The 20,456-nt window shown below is 34.0% G+C and overlaps 1 protein-coding gene and 1 non-coding gene across 15 annotated transcripts in view; one reads left to right on the top strand and one right to left on the bottom strand.

Annotated features, from left to right (window-relative positions):
* Positions 1-20,456, top strand: part of mmd (disintegrin and metalloproteinase domain-containing protein mind-meld) — a 370,022-nt gene that overhangs the window by 84,393 nt on the left and 265,173 nt on the right. For 13 of the 14 annotated variants that reach the window (XM_085204490.1, XM_085204489.1, XM_085204483.1 and 10 more), the window contains exon 3: positions 388-432. In XM_085204490.1, coding sequence (XP_085060616.1) covers positions 388-432 — 45 coding nt within the window. Of the gene's footprint in view, positions 1-387; positions 433-17,897; positions 18,074-20,456 lie in introns of those variants that run through there. The other variant, XM_085204495.1, reaches the window with a different exon arrangement.
* Positions 7,224-7,294, bottom strand: TRNAG-GCC (transfer RNA glycine (anticodon GCC)). Its single transcript has one exon. It is a non-coding gene; the product is annotated as a tRNA-Gly (tRNA).

The raw sequence follows: 20,456 nt of genomic DNA, 5'->3' as shown, positions 1-20,456 counted from the left end.
TCAATGGCTCTTCAAAGAACACGTATTGAATATTCTAAGAATTTCCCAACTAAAAAGCCTAGATAGCTAGGACTCTCGAGGAATGCATCGAAAGCGGGGAGGTTGGCATTTTGTTTACATCTCAGTTCCCGTTTAAAGAAACATTTGAGGATTTTGTACCTTTAAGGCCAGCTGTGGCACAGGGTCACGAGGTTTATAGTAGTTTATTATACGACTGTAAATACGACAGGTTGTGAGTTCGATTCTCAATCGAGGGAAAATAGGATAACGTGGAACGGAGTGTCTTAATTCTATTACCTCGGTTTTATTTTTAAACAATATATGACTAGGTATATGACTAGTATATTCGTATAAGAAAAATAATAAAAGATATTTCTTTCTTTTCAGATTCATGTCTTGCGCTGCATCCACAGGCTATGTTATCCGTTACACGTGAGTAAAGTTCAATATTTTATGTTCAATGTACCATAATGGTAAGAAAATTTCTTTGAATAAAGAATAAAATATACATACTCGTATATAAATATGAGCGTATCTCATACTTCTTGTCTACTACTATGAATATATTTTTTTACCTAACGCTGTAACCTACTTCCTAAGATATTTCGTTCTCATTAAAACACTGGCATTCCTTCGAAAATTTCTTTTCCCATCGAAATTTGGACGTTTTGAGTGTTGATTACGGATCTCGCTATTCTTTGCCTCGTTAACAAAGCGAAGAAATGTACATTTTATATGTTTTATTTCCTCGAGTGGGAATCGAACGCACGACCTGTTGCATTTACGGTAGCACACTGTCGCTGCGCCACGATGGCCTCAAATTAGACATACATATATGTACTACTAGCGGCCCGCCCGCGGCTTCGCCTGCGTAAACTACGTTATTATTAATTTCTGTCTCCATGAGTACCTACGTCCTATAAGTGACGTCCATGCAAAATTTGAGACTCCTAGCATTTGCAGTAACGAAGTTTCATACAAACTTTCGACCCCAAAAACAACCCCTTAGAAGTCGAATATTGCAAATTCCCGTCTTAGCGAGCACCTACGTCCTATAAGTAACTCCTATGCAAAAAATTGAGATTCCTAGCAAATGTAGTTTCTTAGATTTCGTGATGAATGAGTGACCTTTCGATTTTTTAAATATAGATAAACCAATTCAATTATTCTGCAATTTAAATAAATCTCATACCTAGTATATAGTATATAATATAATTTATGTTTATATTAATATTTTTATCACGTAAAACAACGTTTCACATTATGTTTTCAAATAAACACAATAAGTACCTATGCGTTCCAACGATACTGATTAAATATTTGCCGCCGTTTAATTTACATGTGGGATATTCATTTTAACATTTTCGTTTATTATTACTAAAATACATAATTTTTTCTCACAACTGAGGCCAGTGTGTGTGATTCATATAATTTCTTATAATAAAATTTCTATATATTACAATACTAAATATATTTGCTTATTGTAGTCATTATCTGATAAATTACTGAGCTGATGATGATAATAGATACAACTCCTCAACCATTACAAGCTATGGAGAAATCTTTTAAATATTAAAGGGAATTACAGAAGGCTAATTGTGCTATCAACTTATTCGGGTAAGCTGATGGTTGTGGGTAGAATTCCTCAACTTTGAGTGATAAAGTCTCTATACTTACCCATATAAACTTTAATATTAATTAAACTTTAATAAAAAAAACAGAATAACAATGTAGTTATTACTTATACCGCCGATAAAGATAATAAAACGAAATACCATTAATTTAATTAACAATATAAAATACTTACGAGAACAACTGATAATCTCCTTTATTCGAAGTTGGTTAAAAAGAACATAACACAAACACCATTAAGAATATATTTTCAGTAAAAATAACATACAGAAAATTTTTATAAGCCAAGTAAACACCTAATGAAGGTATAAATGTTTGCAAGTTCACAGGCGAGCGAGCGCGGGGCTCTATCGGGAGAAATTCAGAAATTCAAGTTGATTGCGAAAAAGCACAGCGAAATATTCTTGGGGTAACTTTTGTAAAATATATAATATTTATATTTACATCTGGATATTAGGGGCGGCTGTGGTGCAGGAGCACAAAGGTCCGACTGTAAAAACGACGGTTGTGGCTTCAATTCCCACTAAGGGAATATATTTAAGCGCTACGTTGGGTTCCGCCAGTCAATACCGTTGTGGCTAATTGTAGGCATGATGTTTATGAATTTCATTTTTATTTAGCTTAATAATTGTATTTTATAATTGATTTCTCTCATCTGGTAACACATTTGTAGACTCAACACGTAATGTTTCTCATTGGCACGCTCTTGAGAGTAAATGGTTGTAAAGATCATAAATGACTGTGAGAGAAGATCGTTTACTAGGTTTTTACGCGCTGATCTCTGGAACTGTTGGTTCAAATGGAAAATTATTTCTGTGTATTTTGTAACTGTGCTGATATGAGCCAATGGACCTGCGGTCAAAGGATATCTCTCCGCAATTAAGATGTGTCATATTATATCTCACTATTAGCTTTTAAATTGAACTAAATAAAGCAACAGGGTTAACAAGTTTTTTTATAATAATAAAATACCAAAACACATTTTATCTATAGCATTATATTTTAAATAACCACACAAAATTTCAGTATCCAGATCCCCAGACGACAATAATATTTAAGTATATAAACTAAACAGCTCGTTTGTAAACCACGAAGCTAATTCCACTAGACCCGCTATAAAACCATCTCCCATAGGTACTTCAATATACACGTAAACGTACGATAATTCATTTATCCTTCTGTCATGGAGAAACAGAGAATACTGAGTGATATACACACGTCTGTTCGGAACAGGGTTTGTGATTAGCAGACACGTGAGTTGACTGGTGATGGTTGTGGGTACAAATCCCTGTTGGGACGTAGTGGAACGGCGTCTGATTGTCAGCACTTAATGGGGGAAATTAATTATTTTCTTATACTCCCACTATTAACAAGACAAAGCGTAGCGTTGAGTTACGCTGTTAGGGTTGTGTATTTGATTTCTACTTCCTCGCACTGGTGACAAGACAAAATAGTGGTGTTCAGTTCCACTATTCAAAACTTGGGCGAGAATTGGGGGATGGGTCATAGCATTGGGTACTCCTTGCTTACCCTGCTATATACGGTATAAATGTTTGCAAGTAAGTACTTGTTTTTATCGCCCTACCTAAACAGAATTATCGATGTTAAAATAAAAATTGTTGAGTCAGTGTTCTCAATTAGTTTAAAGAGAAACTTTGGCGTGGAAAATTTGCTAAGAAATGAACACTTTCATTCTAAAAGTTTATTTACTTAATTTTTAAATAGTCAGGGATATATACTAGCGTTAGTTGTAATTATGTAAAAGTCTATGTAATTGTAGGTAATTCTATAAATTTCATAAAAGTATTTTTGGAGTCCTTTGTATAACGGCTCAATTTTTTTATTTTACTTTTTTATTAGCTTCACGCTGTATTCTGCCAGGGCAGATTTTTTCACCAAAGTCACTTCTTTTCGGCCTGGGTTTTTACCAAATTCTGGAGGCATTTCTTGTTGAGTGGCGGTATTCAGTACAGTTAAAATTAACAAACATTTAAATATATCTAGTTGCATCAGTCCCGGTGATAGCAGCGGGATTGAAGCCACGACCATCGCGCTTAAAATCAAATACTATTCCACTGCATCAACAGTTCCAATTCCCACACTATGATCCAATATCAATTTTAGGGCATTACAGCAGTTCCATAGTGATATTGTATCGATCCACATCTACGGCCACTTGCACGTAATGCGCTATGGTCCTAGCTTATTACATTCCGGTAGAGACCACATCCGTGTCGAAATACTCTAGCTCTGATAGAACTATTCATAGAAGAAATGCTTGGTTGCATCTAAAACCTGTATTGAATAGACGGAAATTAGTTATTTTTGTATTGGGAGATTTTAGTATGGATTAAAGGAAAAAGAATTAAATTCTAATTTTTTTGGTGTTTTCTTTGCTCAACTTCTTAGAATTGAAACATAATATAAAGTGATGGAAACATCGTATTAAGTGGTGGAACACAACGCCGTCAACTTTTCCCGTCATTCTTTACACAGATCGTCAGTATATTCAAAAATTACACCACCACCAAACTGTCGTTGAAATGCTAAAAGTATTTTATGAGTTTATAGTAGGTAACAAAACAATTCTTTAAAGTTGCAAGTGTAAACTCCTAAAATTCTTGTTTGTTTGTCACTTTTAACAAACGCTAGCTGACGTGAATACTAGAAATAGTCAGAGCACGTATACGAATACAACAGTAGCTAGTGTCTGTCTATTATATAATATATATAAAAACATTATTGTAAAATGCGCAGCAAAAAAGGGAATGAATAAGTGTTTATGCTCTCTCGGAAGAGTTGGCGACAAATGCGAAAAAAACTATCTTCACTCTGTATCCCGTAATACACTGTACGCAGGTAAGTTTGTATCACTATTTTTTTTTTGGTAGAAAGTAGTTAGAGTTAATTGTCAATTTCATCAACATTTTTGATGTTAAAATTTAAAATTATTTTAATGTATTAATTATTTATCACATTTGATTTACAAAATCTGCACACAATATCTCTAAAATTGGGCACTGCTTGTGGAACTATGTTTCTTAACGCTAGGTTCTCGCTGCCTATCCTGCTATATTCGGAAGCCAAAAAGAAATCTTCATTATCCTTGGTTTTGAACTGACGACCACGATTAATTAACTGCCATGTCTTAATTATATCATTATAATTGTTAATAATTATGAAATTTGTAAATGTTTCTCTAGGTTATAAGCTTTTAATCCAATTTATCGTCAATCTCACCCCTTTGTGTGATGCCGGACATAGTTTCCACGTGATGGCTCGCTAAATCACCTGCTGTGTAGGCATCAACGCTTCTATTAAAAGCCTTTTATAAAAATCGACTTCATTGTATAAAGTTTATATTATAATTAAAGATTTTGCGGGGTTGAGTTCCACTAATAATGTCTCGAAAATTGGACGGAAAGTGGAGAATGGACTGGCTTAATAGGTTGCCTTTGCATATTTTACTATGCGGGAAATAGCTGCTTTTCAAAATTATACATTATAAAATTAATTTTTAACAAAAACAAAAACCGACTAAGTAAAACAAACAGGCTTAGTAATTAGATATTGTAGTAAAGGTGTTGTAGCATTAGGTATAGCGCGCACTAGTGATTTTTGTCACCGTGACTGTTGCGTCACTGTCACCGTGTACATTACACTAAATGAAGGTGCGCGCATTTGGATACGTGACAATTGGGTGACTTTTTGTCCGCGGAGGCCGGCAACACGCCGGTGACGCAACTGTCACCGCTTCCATAGATTTGTATGCCCGTGCGCGCATTAGCAACTAAATGTCACCTCCTCCTTGCAGTTTCCATACTAGTCGTCTTCCGCATAAGCATGAAACAGCAGCGTGTTGCATTGCAGCACAGAATTTTTATTTCAAGAATTGCGTCAAGTTCATCACCAAGGCTAAACGTGTGTTTTCATGAAGATGAAATAGACAATGACAATACTGATTGACGAAATTGAGTTGAGGCCATTGCTCTATGACAAATGAAAAGTTGAAAGCCAAAATTTTCTACATTTGCTTTTTTTTCTATTTCTTAATATAAGTGCACAGACAACCATCTCTTCGAGATCCATTTTATCAAATGTAAAAAATTTCGTCACTGTCATCGCAAGTGCGCGCAGTGGCGAAAAGTATGATGACATGTAAGTGACAAAAAGTTTATTGTCACCGTGACAAAAGTCACCAGTGCGCGCTAAGCCTTAGTTTGACACCGACTTCAAAATTATAAAATCTTTATATAATTATTTTTCACTTTTTAGTTCGTTGTTAGAAGTCGGTTTTTGTTTTTGTTAAAAATTAATTTATTTTACGATTTTTAGTGATGGGTAGATCTTAAAATGATGCTTCTTGAACGAGTGGTGATGGTGGTGGTAGTGGTTGTCAACGAGTGGTTGTGATTGTTCTATGTAAAACTTCATTTAATTAGCTATTATTTTTGTGCAAAGTTACATTATGGTATATTGACAAGAACAAACATAAAAAGTATTCGGGTGAATTCGGAATCACCCTTTTTTGAAGTTGGTTGGAAATGAGAACATCCTCTTTTTTGAGATTGGTTGAAAAGAAATGCAACGATCAGGAATCTCACTTCTGACATCAATTTAAAAAGTTTTTGCTTGTAACTATTACAGTAAAATCCAATTTTTACCAAAAAAAAAACAAACTTTCTCAATTTTCTCCGGATTTCATAATTGAAACCTAACTAAACTTTCACCAAATTATCCTTGAAGTGTATCCTTTCAAATAAAAAAAGAATCATCAAAATCGGTTGGCGCGACATTGAGTTATTCGTCTATTTGTCGCGCACATACCTAATGCAAATTTAAGACTTATGTGACTTTCTCATAGATATCATTGTCAGACATGAACCAAAAAAAAATGGGACCATTCGGGAAGCTTCACCTTTCAAACAAAAAAAAAAATTTCAAAATCGGTTCACCCAGTCAAAAGTTATGAGGTAACAAACATAAAAAAAAAAATTAAAAAAAAATACAGTCGAATTGATAACCTCCTTTTCTTACAGAAGTCGGTTAAAAAAAATTCAGTCGAATTGATAACCTCCTTTTCTTACAGAAGTCGGTTAAAAATAGGTAAAGAAATTTGTAATTGTATTCCTTTAAAACCGATAACCTCGTACTAAGACATGTCGAGATTCGGCGAAAAGTGGAGAACGGAATGTTTTAACACTAGGTTCTGAAAGGTGAAGCTGATTTAATTTTTTTAATAATATAAATAAGTTTTATTTAAATAATACATGATCTTTATACTTCCAGGAAAGGCTTATCAATAAACTAGCGACCCTCTTGCGGCTTCGCCCGCTTTTACTACTGGATTATTCATATAATGTAACATACATTGTGTACATGTACAAAAGAAAATATAAAACCAAATATATCGCGTTGAAATAATACATTCAACTCCAATTATCCAATACGTGCAAACAAAACTAAATCTTCGTTGCTATACAGGAGACAGGCGGGTTTTTTTTTTCGAGCTTGTGGTTAATGCTGAAGAGGGTATTCTGTCCCTGAAAAGCAAGCACTACGTGGCTGCCTGTGAGGAAAATTAAATAGAATGCATCGGCCGGGAATCGAACCCGGGCCGCCCGCGTGGCAGGCGAGCATTCTACCACTGAACCACCGATGCTTGTAAGCCAGGCGGGCGCGGCGGACGCATGGCGAGTGGCGAGCCGTTTCGCAGCAAGGATTTTTTGATATTATAACAACTTCTAAAGTACTTATTAAAACGAAAAACAGTAAAAGACAGTTTTGGTCTAAATTAAATGGCCAACGTAACTAATATACTTATTTATATGCTGAAAGTAAGGGATAAGTGAAACTTGAGTAATATACAGCTGATATGTCAACGGCGGGATGTGTCAACAATTAAATGCGTTTTTCTGTAAAACTATTCGCAATTTCGAAATAGTGTAAAAAGCAAATTTTATCTTCGTTTAACGTAGAAATTTAATAAAGTATTTTAAAGGATAAGGATTAATACCATTATGAAAAAATATCGCTCACAATAAAAAATATTTTGAAATTATTATTTTTAGACAGAAATATGATCCCTACACGTTATTCTTAAAAGATACGAATATGCTCTCGCAGACTTTTTTGTAGATCTTATTAAGACGCACAATACTCCAGTACATTATTTTTATGTAGTACTTACCATTAAAGCAGCGCATGCGCGAAAGTGTCTCAACGGGTAGGACTTTATACACATTTATCGTATTTATGTTAATTTACATAAGAATGTACAAATAATAAACTATATATAAACCTTCTACGAAAAATACTCGACCTAATGGTGAAAACCGCATCAAAATCCGTTGGGTGGTTTAGAAGAAGAAGAGTTAGAAACAACAGACAGACACGAAAAGCGACTTTGTTTTATAAGATATAGGATAAACAAAGCAAACCATATGAAAATACAATTATATTGAAGTATTAGGCTATATTTATATTGAAATTTTATATTTTTAAATTCAATTTGTAGGTTAAATTTATGATTAATAATTTTGACAAACCTGATTCCAAATTCAGAATCTTGGAACTTCCACCCATCAAATCATTACAACAAAAAATACTTTTTAAAAACATTTCTCTTTGATTGTTGTTTAGTTATTCGCTGACTAGTGTAAAAAAATCCTTCACGGGTCAGTGGTCTAGACTCGTTGTCAGAATAAAATAAATATATATTTTTAAATAAAATTCGGTTCTTTGTTTTATTTACATTACTAGCTTTTCCGTACGGTTTGGTCTGCGTGTTCAAATGAATTTCACTAAGAATTATTTTTGATACATTACGTGTGTCGTAGGTTTGATTACCACTCAGGGGATTTAAATATTTTATATTTTCCTTTCCTCGCTGTGATAACGAGAGAAATAGCGGTGTTGAGATCCACCACCCAACACGCAATACCTTAAAAATTCGGTGGAAAGTGGAAATATCTTAATGGAAACGGAGTATCTTAACGTGAGGTCCCCAGTTTCTCTCTGCTTACTTTACTTTCTACGGAACACAACGTTAAAGTAAAAAAGAGTCCAAGATAACTCTAACTGCAAGTTCAGGGTTACATCGAAACTGCCAACTTGATGTGGTATATTGTGGTGTAGCTCTTCTCTATAAAGGGACTATCAAATACAAAAATAATAATTTAACTTAAACCACCAGTCCTCTCCCGCTCCCCACGTTCCGCCGATTTTTTGACCTATTGGCTGAGCTTAACGCTGTGCTTTTACCTCGAACCCAGAGCGAAGAATTTCATATATATTTTTTTTATTTTTTCCAGTGGGAATCGAACCTGTGGCCTTTACAATCACACACTTGCCTCTACGACAAGACTGGCCTGTAATATTTTTCTATAATATTTTTATACTACATATTATATCTATGAAAACTGTACGTAGCATTGAATAGCGTCTTCTTATCCTGATTCCGCTTCAGAATGCTATTAAAGACAAGCTTACATAAGGCTTTCACATTGAATTTATATATTTCTATATATTTTTTTTCACAAAGTATACTTATTACTTAAGCTGAAGAAATTTGAATAAGGAAAATGGCGTCAGAGATGCTCTCATAATAGGTTTACATCACAAGTGGATTATGGGAGTGAACGTGTCAATACATACATTTTGTGTAGAGTAAACAGAAGTGATACATCACTTCGTTTTATTTATTGGGGTGGACCCTCGTGGCGCAGGGGAAACAAGCGTGTGTGTGTAACGCGGCGGCTGTAGGTTCGTTTCCCACTTGAGGGAATGAAATATGATCTATATCATCACGAAATCTCAGAAACTACAAGTGCTAGGAATCTCAAATTTTGCATAGGAGTTACTTATAGGACGTAGGTGCTCGCTAAGACGGGAATTTGCAATATTCGACTCCTAAGGGGATGAAATAGGGGTTGAAAGTTTGTATGGAAAAATTTTTAAATCGCCACCGATTTTTATAAGATTTGAAATTTAAACTCTTAAAATTATTTCATTGAACACGTCTTTCATGGTTTATTAGGATTCACCCCTAAAAGTGCAATTAAGCGGGCGAAGCTGCGCGCGTCCGCTAGTTTATTAATATTTTCACTTCTTCGTTCTAGTATCAATGCAAAAAGCGCGGGGTTGAGTTCCGCCACTCAGCACGGAATGTCTGAAATGTATGAAATATCGGCGAAAAGTGGGGAATGGAATGTACTATCATAAGGTTCCCTCTGCCTACCCTGCCGTGTGTGGGATTTACATACATACAGCGTGAAGCTGAATTGCACCTTTTATGTTCTAACTGCATGCACAATGGGTTACGTCAAAACGATAAACGTGTTCTTGCCTTTAGTCTTACTCTATAGATTTTTTTCAATTCGAACTAGTAGTTTCTGGGGTTGCCAAGTTCAACCAAATTCTTCTTCTGATCTTTATAATACTAGTATAGACTAGTATAGTTTTTATGAAAGAAATAATTTGTGCTGATGATCTCGCTCTCTTCTCCATTTTCCGAACTCTTACTGACTATATACCTATGTTTTGTTTGCCTTGTTGGCACTGACTCACTTTTGGCCGAACTTGATACATTCCGTAGCGGCACTGAACGCCGCGCTAAAAAAAATGAGATCAGATAAATATAAAAAATGCTAGACACATTAGATTTAATAGTAGGTACGTACGTACCCGCCCCGTTTATCCGCATATCCCTAGATCCGCATGATATATACTTTATCATATTATTTTGATTTGACGCCGGGGCAAGGGTCGTAATATATTCGTGTTTTATTGCTTAGGTGGCCGTAAAAAGGTGAAAGTTGTAGCCTTATGTTATTGTTATAGCTGCATTTGTCATTGATTTCAGATTACTGTTTTTATTGTATAGGTACCTATTCTAATCTATTTTAAAGATTATCGAGGCTTTTCGGATTAAAAAGGGCAGCTTTGGGTTCAATTCCCATCCGGGTGAAAAATAATTTTCGAATCATTTAAATTTTTCTTCTCTGGTCTTGAAAACTTTGTAGGTGGAAAGTGCGTTCGATAACACAGGGCTTTAATAAGAATATATACAGTTATTTCCATAACTAAATATTTTTGTAGGAGTTTAGGAGATACGACAATTTTTTAGAGCAGAATTAAATAAAATCTCAAAGGATTTAAATTACGATTTATTAACTTTAAATAATTAAGAAGCGGGCGAAGCCGCGTGACGGCCGCTAGTTTCTAATAAATAATATAAAATATATACCTACATAAATAATTTATACATGAAACCAACGATAGGCATCTGAAATTCAACTAAAGCGTGTTTATTTAAAATTACAGCCATTTCAGTCGATTACGTGTGAAAACGGAAATGGGAATCGTAGACACCTTGCCCCGACGAGACTCATTCAGCGCCTTGTATGCGACGTTAGTAGAATTCCACTCACGTGTTTACATACTGGGTACGGCTATATTTTATTTAGAATTTTTTTTTAAATGTATGGAAATTATGTCATATATGCTATATAGGACTATGGTGTGAAAATTTTGTCATGGTGAAAGCTTTTTGCCAATTATGCTATGCGTTCGTGTTTTTTTTTTGGTTTTTTGTTTCTTCAGGTTTTATCCTTAGCGCGGTAGCTGGAGACGAACTGAGTGAGTGCTTAAAGCTACGGTCTCTGGATTCCTCTTTCCCGTCGGCCACTTTCATTAACCTTAAAGTTTTAGAGGAAATATGTTTGTTTCACTCTCACGCAAAAACTACTGAACGGATCTTCACAAGATTATTTAAAAATTTCAATTAAAAAACTTTAACATACACTGTTTTTGTAAAAGAAGATTAAGCATTTTTTATTGCTTTTAATGTTTGTAAAACAATAAATCGTAGGATAAATTGTAGATTATATACTCGTACTAAGTTACCAGTACAAATTTAATACCACGAGTGCTAATTTCGCTTGTAAACTGCGCCAAATACGAGCCAGTACGCAGTAAATTGACATTATTGTAAGCCCAGCTCTGATTGAACACCTTAAGCCTAAATTCCATCGATCGGTTCCTTTAAGTGTTAGTGGAGTTTCACATGTATGTCGAAAGTGTACCCAAGTAGTAGTGTGAAGGTGTATCGATTATGTTAAAAAAGTGAAATTGCAATGATGAGATAATTTAAAGAATTAGTATAATTTATAAAGGAGTAATATTTTCTTTTTAAGACTGTATGTAATTTTAAAATTAAATTAAATTGTAGACTTTTCATTTGTTTCACAATTAATAAAACTAATATTTTTTTATTACTGCACTCCCACATAGTAGGGTAAGCCTACTTAGGGTTATGATACTGTGCTCTTCAGTTTTCGTAGTATTCTCATTATTTAACATACTGCCATATTTGTCAGTCTAAATAGTTTAATTGTATTTAAACAATCGAAAATCCCCGAGTTGGAATCAAACCCATAACAGTCGCGTTTACGGTATTATAAAAAAATATGATATGTAGATTTTATTTACTTTACACTGTATCCCGCATGTAGCAGAGGCAAAGGGAACATAGTTCGGCCAAATTACGAGGTATTACGTGTTGAGCTTAGAAATGAAAATATTAAAAAATTCGCCCCCTCAAGTTGGAAGCGAAGCCACAACCGTCACGTTCACAGTGCGTGCTGTGACGGCCTCAACTATAATGTAAACGATTTTACTATATAATCTATACCTACATATATATATGTAGAAGCATCAGAAGGGGCCTCATAGCGGTCTTGGCTGTTACTATTCATTTGTGGGCGTTGAAGCAACAGAGATGTTTAAATAAAAGTCACACTTATATTCTACAATGTCTTATTACTCGTTTACATAACAGTTTTACAATAAGTCTCGCAAGATTAACAAAATTACAATAGATTAGGAGCCAATAGGTTAATTGGTGAACATCTCACGCCATAGCTGTCAACCAATGACGTCTGCTATTCCTCGTGGCTACACCTACTACCCTATTCGGGGCTACCCGCTCCATTTTAAATATTCTTCTAATATAATCCATTACGTAAATCAATTAAAATCGAAATGTAATAATTGCGAAATTATAATTAAAACTAATACAAAGCAACGCGCCGTCATATATATTTTTTTCATTAAGAATATACAAAAATTAATACACTACGGTGACTATTTTGGGCGGTACCAACAGACCGGAAATGAAAGTCAGAGCAGACACCTGACCCGACGCTGAACGTTCACAATTTGAAAGCGCTATTCGTTATTAGAAACCGATTTGGGTTTTAGTGATGATTTAATTTTTAGGTAGTCTCAAGGAAGATATTTTTTTTTGGTGGGAAACTATTGTCAAGCCATTCTATTTCCCACTTGCACTTAGATATACAGGGTATATGGTTACAGTTTGACTAAAAAAGAAAAAAAATGATATCTAAGTATTACCTTGAGTAACCGAACCCATTACCATCTTGTTTACAGCCTGTTTCGTAGCTGCTATAATAACCAATTATACTATAATTACCTTAATAATTGCTGTATTTATTTAAAAACAACGTTAAATGTATCTTTTGAGAGCCACAAAAATTACTTGGCAAATCAGCGAAACTCGCATTATATGAAACGAGACACAGGAGGTTCATGAAAAAAGAAATAGAAGTAAACACGAGTCAAATCTACACAAATGGTTCCGCATAATATTTTATATTTTGGTATATATGTATAATAATTAATTTATGTTTTTAATGGTACATAAGTTCTGGCTGGACCCCACAACAGCTTCGAGATCCACCTAGAATATAAGCTTAAAATCTAACACTTTATGATAGAGATATTGATTGCTGAGTGACCGAATCCAAGGTCGTGCGTTTTCTAAGTAATTTGAGATGTTATGAATTATTTTATTTACTCAAATAACACTTTCATATATTGAATTTATAATATATTTTAAGGGTGTATTAAGTTAAAGGCAATGGAGGTTTGGGTTTTTAAGTGGAAATAGATTCCCACCCAGAGGCATGAATTAATTTCATTTGCCTGTTCTGTTAACGAGACAAAAAAAGGCGATGAGTTACGCAATTCAACATACAATCTCGAAAATTGGGCGGGAACTAGGGAACGGAATGTAAGTCACTAGATTTTCTCTGCTCATTCTGCTAATATTAAAATATATATATAAACAGTATGTTACTGATAAACATATCTGTTTTATACATTGGAGGAATATAATATTTTTACGAATAAAAATAAATAGTTCATTAAAATGTTATTGAATTTTTTTACGGACTCCTAAAAACTAATTTTAAGTGAATTAAAGCCTACATTGTCGCTTCAAGGGTGCATGGACAACCTCTGAGAGTAAATATATGGCGGAGAGCAAGTCCTAACGAAGCCTAACGAGTGTAGCGTTCCTGTAATGATCTGAACTTTTTTTATATATACAATAGTGTGTGTGTAGTAACGTTTTCCTCTATATTGCAATGGCAGCGTCTGACTGTGGTCATTATAGTTTTGGCTTCAATTCCCATTTGGGGAACTCATTATTTTGTCAAATGTACTCAAATGTCTCAATCTTGTGAAAGTATAGCGCAGAATGCCTTGATACTTAACTCTCTCTGTCTCTCTCGATTTGTGTAAAATATTATAACTATTCCTATGTGATACAAGAGTTCTTAGAACCCTTATATGTACCTTTCAAATTCAATTATTTTATATCTTAATGTTTATTAAACATAGTATGTTGTATGTAAATAAAAATAAGTTATAGATTTTAGTTAAAAGAAAAAAATATTTCTTTTTTAAACCACTCTCTTCACACTGTATACCGCATACTGCAGGTAAAAGAAACCCAGTGTTATGTTACACTGCGTTCCCCACTTTCCATCTAATTTTTGAGATATATAGGGAAATGAGAGTGAACACGCTAGCAGAACAATATAACAGAAACTGAAAATAATTCAATTACCAAATGGGAATGGAATCCACAACGGTCGCGTTTACATACGCTGTTCCACTGCGCCAAGATTTCCTTTTTCTCCCTAGATCCATATCTGAAAGTATCTAGACCAAACTAAATCAATAGGTACATAAAAGTCACAATGGCCGCAATGAATGTTTTTACACCAAGTAATAACCAATGAAAAATGGAATAAATAGTTTTGATGAATGCAGAGTTTCATAGACTGATTTGCGGCGAAAAGGCTTTGAATATTATATTTCTCTTATATTATATTCACATCGTATAGCCCATATAGTAGTGAAGGGAAACTGGTGATAGACACTTCGTTCGACCTACGCACCGCCCAATGTTCGAGACATCACATGCTTTTATGTCTTGTTACGAGAGAGACAAAATGAAAATAATTCATTCCTTTGAGTGGGAATCGAACCCACAACCGTCGCGTTACAGTGCCGCTGCGCCACAACGGTCATAATGTTGTAATATACATAAAAAGTAATTTACTATAATATTGCTGTTCACTTTTTATTGCATTGGAATTTAATTAGCCAAAATATTTTATTAAATATTTTTAATATATTTTACATATATTTAAAAAAAATATACCAAGTACTAGGACTTTTTATTTATATAGTAATTTCGAGGCCAGTCGTGGCGCCGGACCGGAAAATGGGACTGTAAGCGCATTCACTTCTCCTAGTTGGGACCGAATTGAAACCTAACGTTAGCACTACTGCAACACGGTTCAATTTTTGAACGCGGTATTCATACTGGTATTTTCCAACTCGACATTGTATCTCGTGCCTTGCCATGTGCAAGGAGTCTACGTGTTATTATGTAATAGGTATATAATTGGGTGGCGGAATTCAACGCCGCGCTTTTGTCTGGACATAATGAAAGTTTTAATTAATAATGACGTTACAGTCAAGTGCTTGTGCCCCAACTCTACGACGGTCTCTATAGTATAGGTATTTATATTATTTAAATGAATTTGAAGGACGAATTCAAAAATGTATAAATTATATTAGTTCTCACGTAAAACGCGTGCATAATTAAACTAAAAGGCTAAAGAGTTTAATTAAAAATGTATAAATATCGCGAAAATCAAAGATATCAGTATACTTTTTATTTACACTTATTCTTTATTACCGAGTTACTGGTACCATTCAAATCCATACAAGTTTCGCTATGAACGAATTTCTACATAATTATCAAGGGAAATTATCGAACTTCACCTGTTTGTGTGTTATTTTCTGTTTATTAATTTATGTAGACCAATATAACAACGGATATTTGTGTTATATTGTAATTTTTCCCCTTTATTCCACAGAGTCGGTAACTCTAATATTATAAATATATATTCATTGAATATATTACGTTTCAAATAATAATAATAATAAATTGGAAATAAAAAATATTTCAAATTTCACTACCCCGAGTAGGAACGCCCCGACGGTCCCAAATATTGCTTTAATAATAGTCGTGGGGAATGGAGTGTCCTAACACGAGGTTCTCACTGCCTACCCTGCTGTGTGCGAGATACAGCGTAAAGCTGATTTCTGAACTAAATTTGTATCTGAAATAGATAGTAGACTTACTAGAGAAATGCATTTAATATTAAACCAGCAAAACGAATTGAAAACCCCAAAAAAGTAGGTTGAGAAATACAAATTATTAAATAGTACAATATCACTTCACAACGCGACGTTTAAATTTATGTAGCTTTTAGCAGTTTGTAGCTTTCATACTTTCAGCATTGTTGTCATTTGGATGGTTTTTTTAAATAATTTGCACTTCAGACGTGTAGTGGAAAAATGTTTTGTTTACCCTAGTTCTGAGTTCATGTCCTGAAATATTGGTGTTCAGTTTAGTAGTAGAATAGTAAAGGCGTTTCACAAATGTGATTTATTGTAATTTGATTGTAGGCGGCGTTGGGTTCCGCGCTAGTTTAAGACTTAAAAGTATGTAATGTTGTTTTTTACTGTAATCGTTTTTGCACGGCCACATCGTAGCCACACTCATTGAACAGAGATAAAGATAATTTCTCATTTACTCCCGTATAGCAAGGTAGGCTAAAAGAACTTAGTGTTAAGACAATTATTTCCATACTTTATGAAAAATGAAATTGAGATACTGTGCGTTAAGTGGAGGAACTTAACGCCAACACACCGCATAAAAAAAGAAATTATCCGATATAACCATTTACTCGATTGAAAACAATGAACCAATCTACTAACTACCGCGAATTCATTCACATATTTGTCTCCTTTTAAAATTTTCCCATAACTTCCTAAAATTCGCTAAGCAACCATTAAAATTAGTAATAAATATAACAATTTTTGTCCACTTTGTATACTGTCATTGTTGTACGACGACCACCGATGACAGATGTAGGGCGCTGACTTGTCAATCCATTATCCTGTCAGCCATCACGAGCACAGAACGGATTGCTGGAATTTATATCCATATCTATTATAAATATATAGTTGGAACTGTTGTTATGCTTTTGCTGTATAATTTTTGTATGATTTTTACGTATTTACAAATGATTCCTAAAAGGAGGTTATCAATTCGACATTTGTTATGTTATTTATATTATTAAATTAAACAGAAAATTATAAATGGGGGGGGGGGGGGTGGTTTCATTGTGGTGCGTGGTCATTAGTTTGGCCCTGAGATGGAAACTGGAATTCATTATAGGGACGGGATCAGTCAGCCTAGGCCCTGCGTTACCGGACCTAGCTGCTTCCAGGGTGCGCCACGTGGAGGCTCCTTGTAGCTCAAATATTTAAGCATTCCTGTAAAACATTTTATAAGAAAAACAAAAAACCTAATAGTTCATCTTACGTCAAACAAACATAGATAATATTTTATTAGATATCTATAAATATCGATGTGTCAAGCAATTATCTCACAATCCGTCCCGACTTGTCCTGATAAGTTTAAAATATCAAGCGCACTCGTAGCTCGCCCCGGGAAGGGCGGGGCCGCGCCGCGCATGCGTCACCCTCTACGCGGCACCAACTTCCCAGAATTCCAGGGACAATTGTGAAAAATAAAATAGACTATTAATCATTATTTTCTTAATAATTTCAGTTAAATTATCACTAAATTATTAAATATTTTTGTATGCTTATGATATATTTGTGTGTTATTTATTAATTTATAATTTTTTTTTGCTCATACTGGTAGATGATAGAGTCATTTATTGATCACCAATTTACTTATTAAATGGAAATTTGCTATTTTAAATTTATATTTTAAACTACAAGTTATAGTTACGTAAGGGTAGGTAAAGAGGGGTGGGTGGGGAAAACGCGGCCCCGCGGCAGTCGGTGGCCGACTGCGGTGCGAGTCGGATGTGCGGTATGCGGTCGTGACAGACGCGCGAAATGTCTGAAAGCCGCAAACTTCAGTTTTTATGTGATGATTCTATTGAGTAAGTGAGTGATTATTATCAACTGTACAACTGTGACAATGTTTAATGTGTTTATGATTTTATAGTAATCATTGGTGAGTTTTTAAATATGGAATTATAATATTTTTTTCTAATAAAAATAAAAGTAACATACTTATAAAAAAACTATTTTAAAAAAAGGTTTAAAAATAGGCTTAAAACGAAAGCTCAGCTACAATTCTTTTATGTTTGTTCCATAAAAGTTCGCTGCGCTAACATCCCGACGGCGGCGGTTACGAAAAGTTTGAGTAGAACTGGACTGGCTGCATTTTAATGCACTGTAAAAGCTCTTTGACTTTTTTTTCACAGTAATTACTGAAACTGTGACTTAGAAAATATATTTTTGTTATTTCTAAGCTTGATTACATATCTTTAAATGAAATAGTGTTTTTAAAGTCCCTAAAAAATTTTACTTTACATATTTTATTAACGTTACGCTTTAACTATTAAAATTATAAATAATTTAAATATTTTTTATAATTACATAGCAAATGCTCATAAGCTCTGTATTTTATTACAATTCTTTCTGTATTACAATACGTGCTGGGTAACGCAACGAACTTTATATTTAATCTTATCAAAAACTTGATAGTAAGAAATGATTTTTAATATCTAAATAAGGCTATAGTTTTATTACATATCACATTTTAGCCTCTTTTTTAAATTAAATCAGCTTCACGCTCTAGACCCCGCATACAGCAAGGCATGCAGATGGAACCTAGTGTTAAGACACTCCATAAATTTAAATAAATATTTCATTTCCTCGAGTGGGAATCGAACCCACACCCAGTTGTGTTTACAGTCACAATTTTTGTCCCTGTGCCACGACTGGCCTCATAACCTTTATATAATTATAATATATTATTAAACATCCTTATTAAATACATATTAATTAAGAAAGCTGATATTAAAATTGTTAGCAACTCTATTAAGGGAAAGCGAAGGCAGTAACAATTAACCCTAGGTCTTTACCGGGACACAGAGCCTCTACGAGTTGCGTAGCAATTAGCGCTACGGCGAAGCGTAGTCGTGGCTCGTGTGTTACATAATTGTCAGATCAAAAAGAAATGTGAATAATTTAGTTAAAGTCTTTGTGTTTAATATGTGAGAAAATGTTGCCAAGAATAAATTGTGATTTTTTAATTGTGCATGTAGCAGGTTTGATTCTCACGTAACGCAAATATGGGTTCTTTAAGGCTCTATCTCACGTTTATGAAAAAAGTTACTAATGCATCATCGACAATATATTTCGATTTTATACTTTTCATAAATTTACTTAATTTTAAGAAGAAAATAAATTCATATCACTCATATTTTTTTATTAATATCGATATTCAGAATTTCTTTTTTATAAATCCAAGTTAAAAAAATAGTATATATTTCTCATGTACATAATTACGCAAAAATATTATGGTAAAAAATACGGTCTCTTAATTCTAATCTCTGAAACTTTTAGCCAGTCTCCTCGAAACTAAATTGATGTGACTTAAATCTACTTTGCATAACCTACATAAGTCTAATTGACGGTCCTCTGACCCAGTGGTGGCTTGAATGAGCGTTATTTAATTATTAACGTCCAAGTTTGATATTCGCTTAAGGCGGTCTTTTAGTACAATGGCCATTATTCCCGAAATATTGTTATGCGAGCTTCGAGTGTTATAATATAGGTATACAACGTAATTGAATACTAGTTTTTCTTTTTTGCATTTTGCCGTTAAGCAGAATAACATGTACTAAAATTTTGGCTTTTGTAGAGCTTCTAAAATTTACGTTTTTATGAATTTTAAGCTGAGAAGTCAAGCTAATTTCTCCATAAGTAAACATAGTAACTTAAGAAATATGCATGAACGCTGTTTCTTACGTATAACCTAGTGTTGAAATCTCCGTTTTATATTTTATGCTCTAAGGTTTGTATTCTATATAAATGTTACTATTATAGTCCATAATGAAGTCGTTCAGCCTAAAAAGCTATAATCTAGGCATACTATTTTATATGCCGTAAATCCGCGACAGCACTAAATTCGGGACGACGCGAATGTCGAATGATAGTGGACGCGGGGAGATTGTTAATGTCAGATTGACGATTTTAGTGGGCCACATTTTTCAGGATACAGGCTGATCGATGTTTAATGGAAGTGGGCAATAAGTCTGTTATGTAAAGGATATAAACAGTGAGTGGAAAATTTCTTTTCGATTCTACATATTATAAACTAGTTGTCGCTCGCAATTTTCTTTGAAATTTTAGGTTAATTTTTTTTGCCGTTTTCACCAAAATTTTTATATTTTACATATATTAAGACCTTATATAATTTATTTTATAAAAGAGTCGCGACTTAACGTGAATTATAAAACGTTAATTCTCGGATTTCTTCCAATCTTGTAGGAATTTTCAGAAATTCTCACTTAGTGCTCAACTGCACTGCTATAGGAATCTACACT

This window comes from Heliconius melpomene, chromosome 20 (assembly GCF_056956725.1).
Source record: "Heliconius melpomene rosina isolate 202511_hmr_F chromosome 20, ASM5695672v1, whole genome shotgun sequence".
Classification (NCBI taxonomy): Eukaryota; Metazoa; Arthropoda; class Insecta; order Lepidoptera; family Nymphalidae; genus Heliconius; species Heliconius melpomene.
The sequence above is the reverse complement of the archived record's forward strand: the minus strand, read 5'-3'. Positions and strand labels throughout refer to the sequence as shown.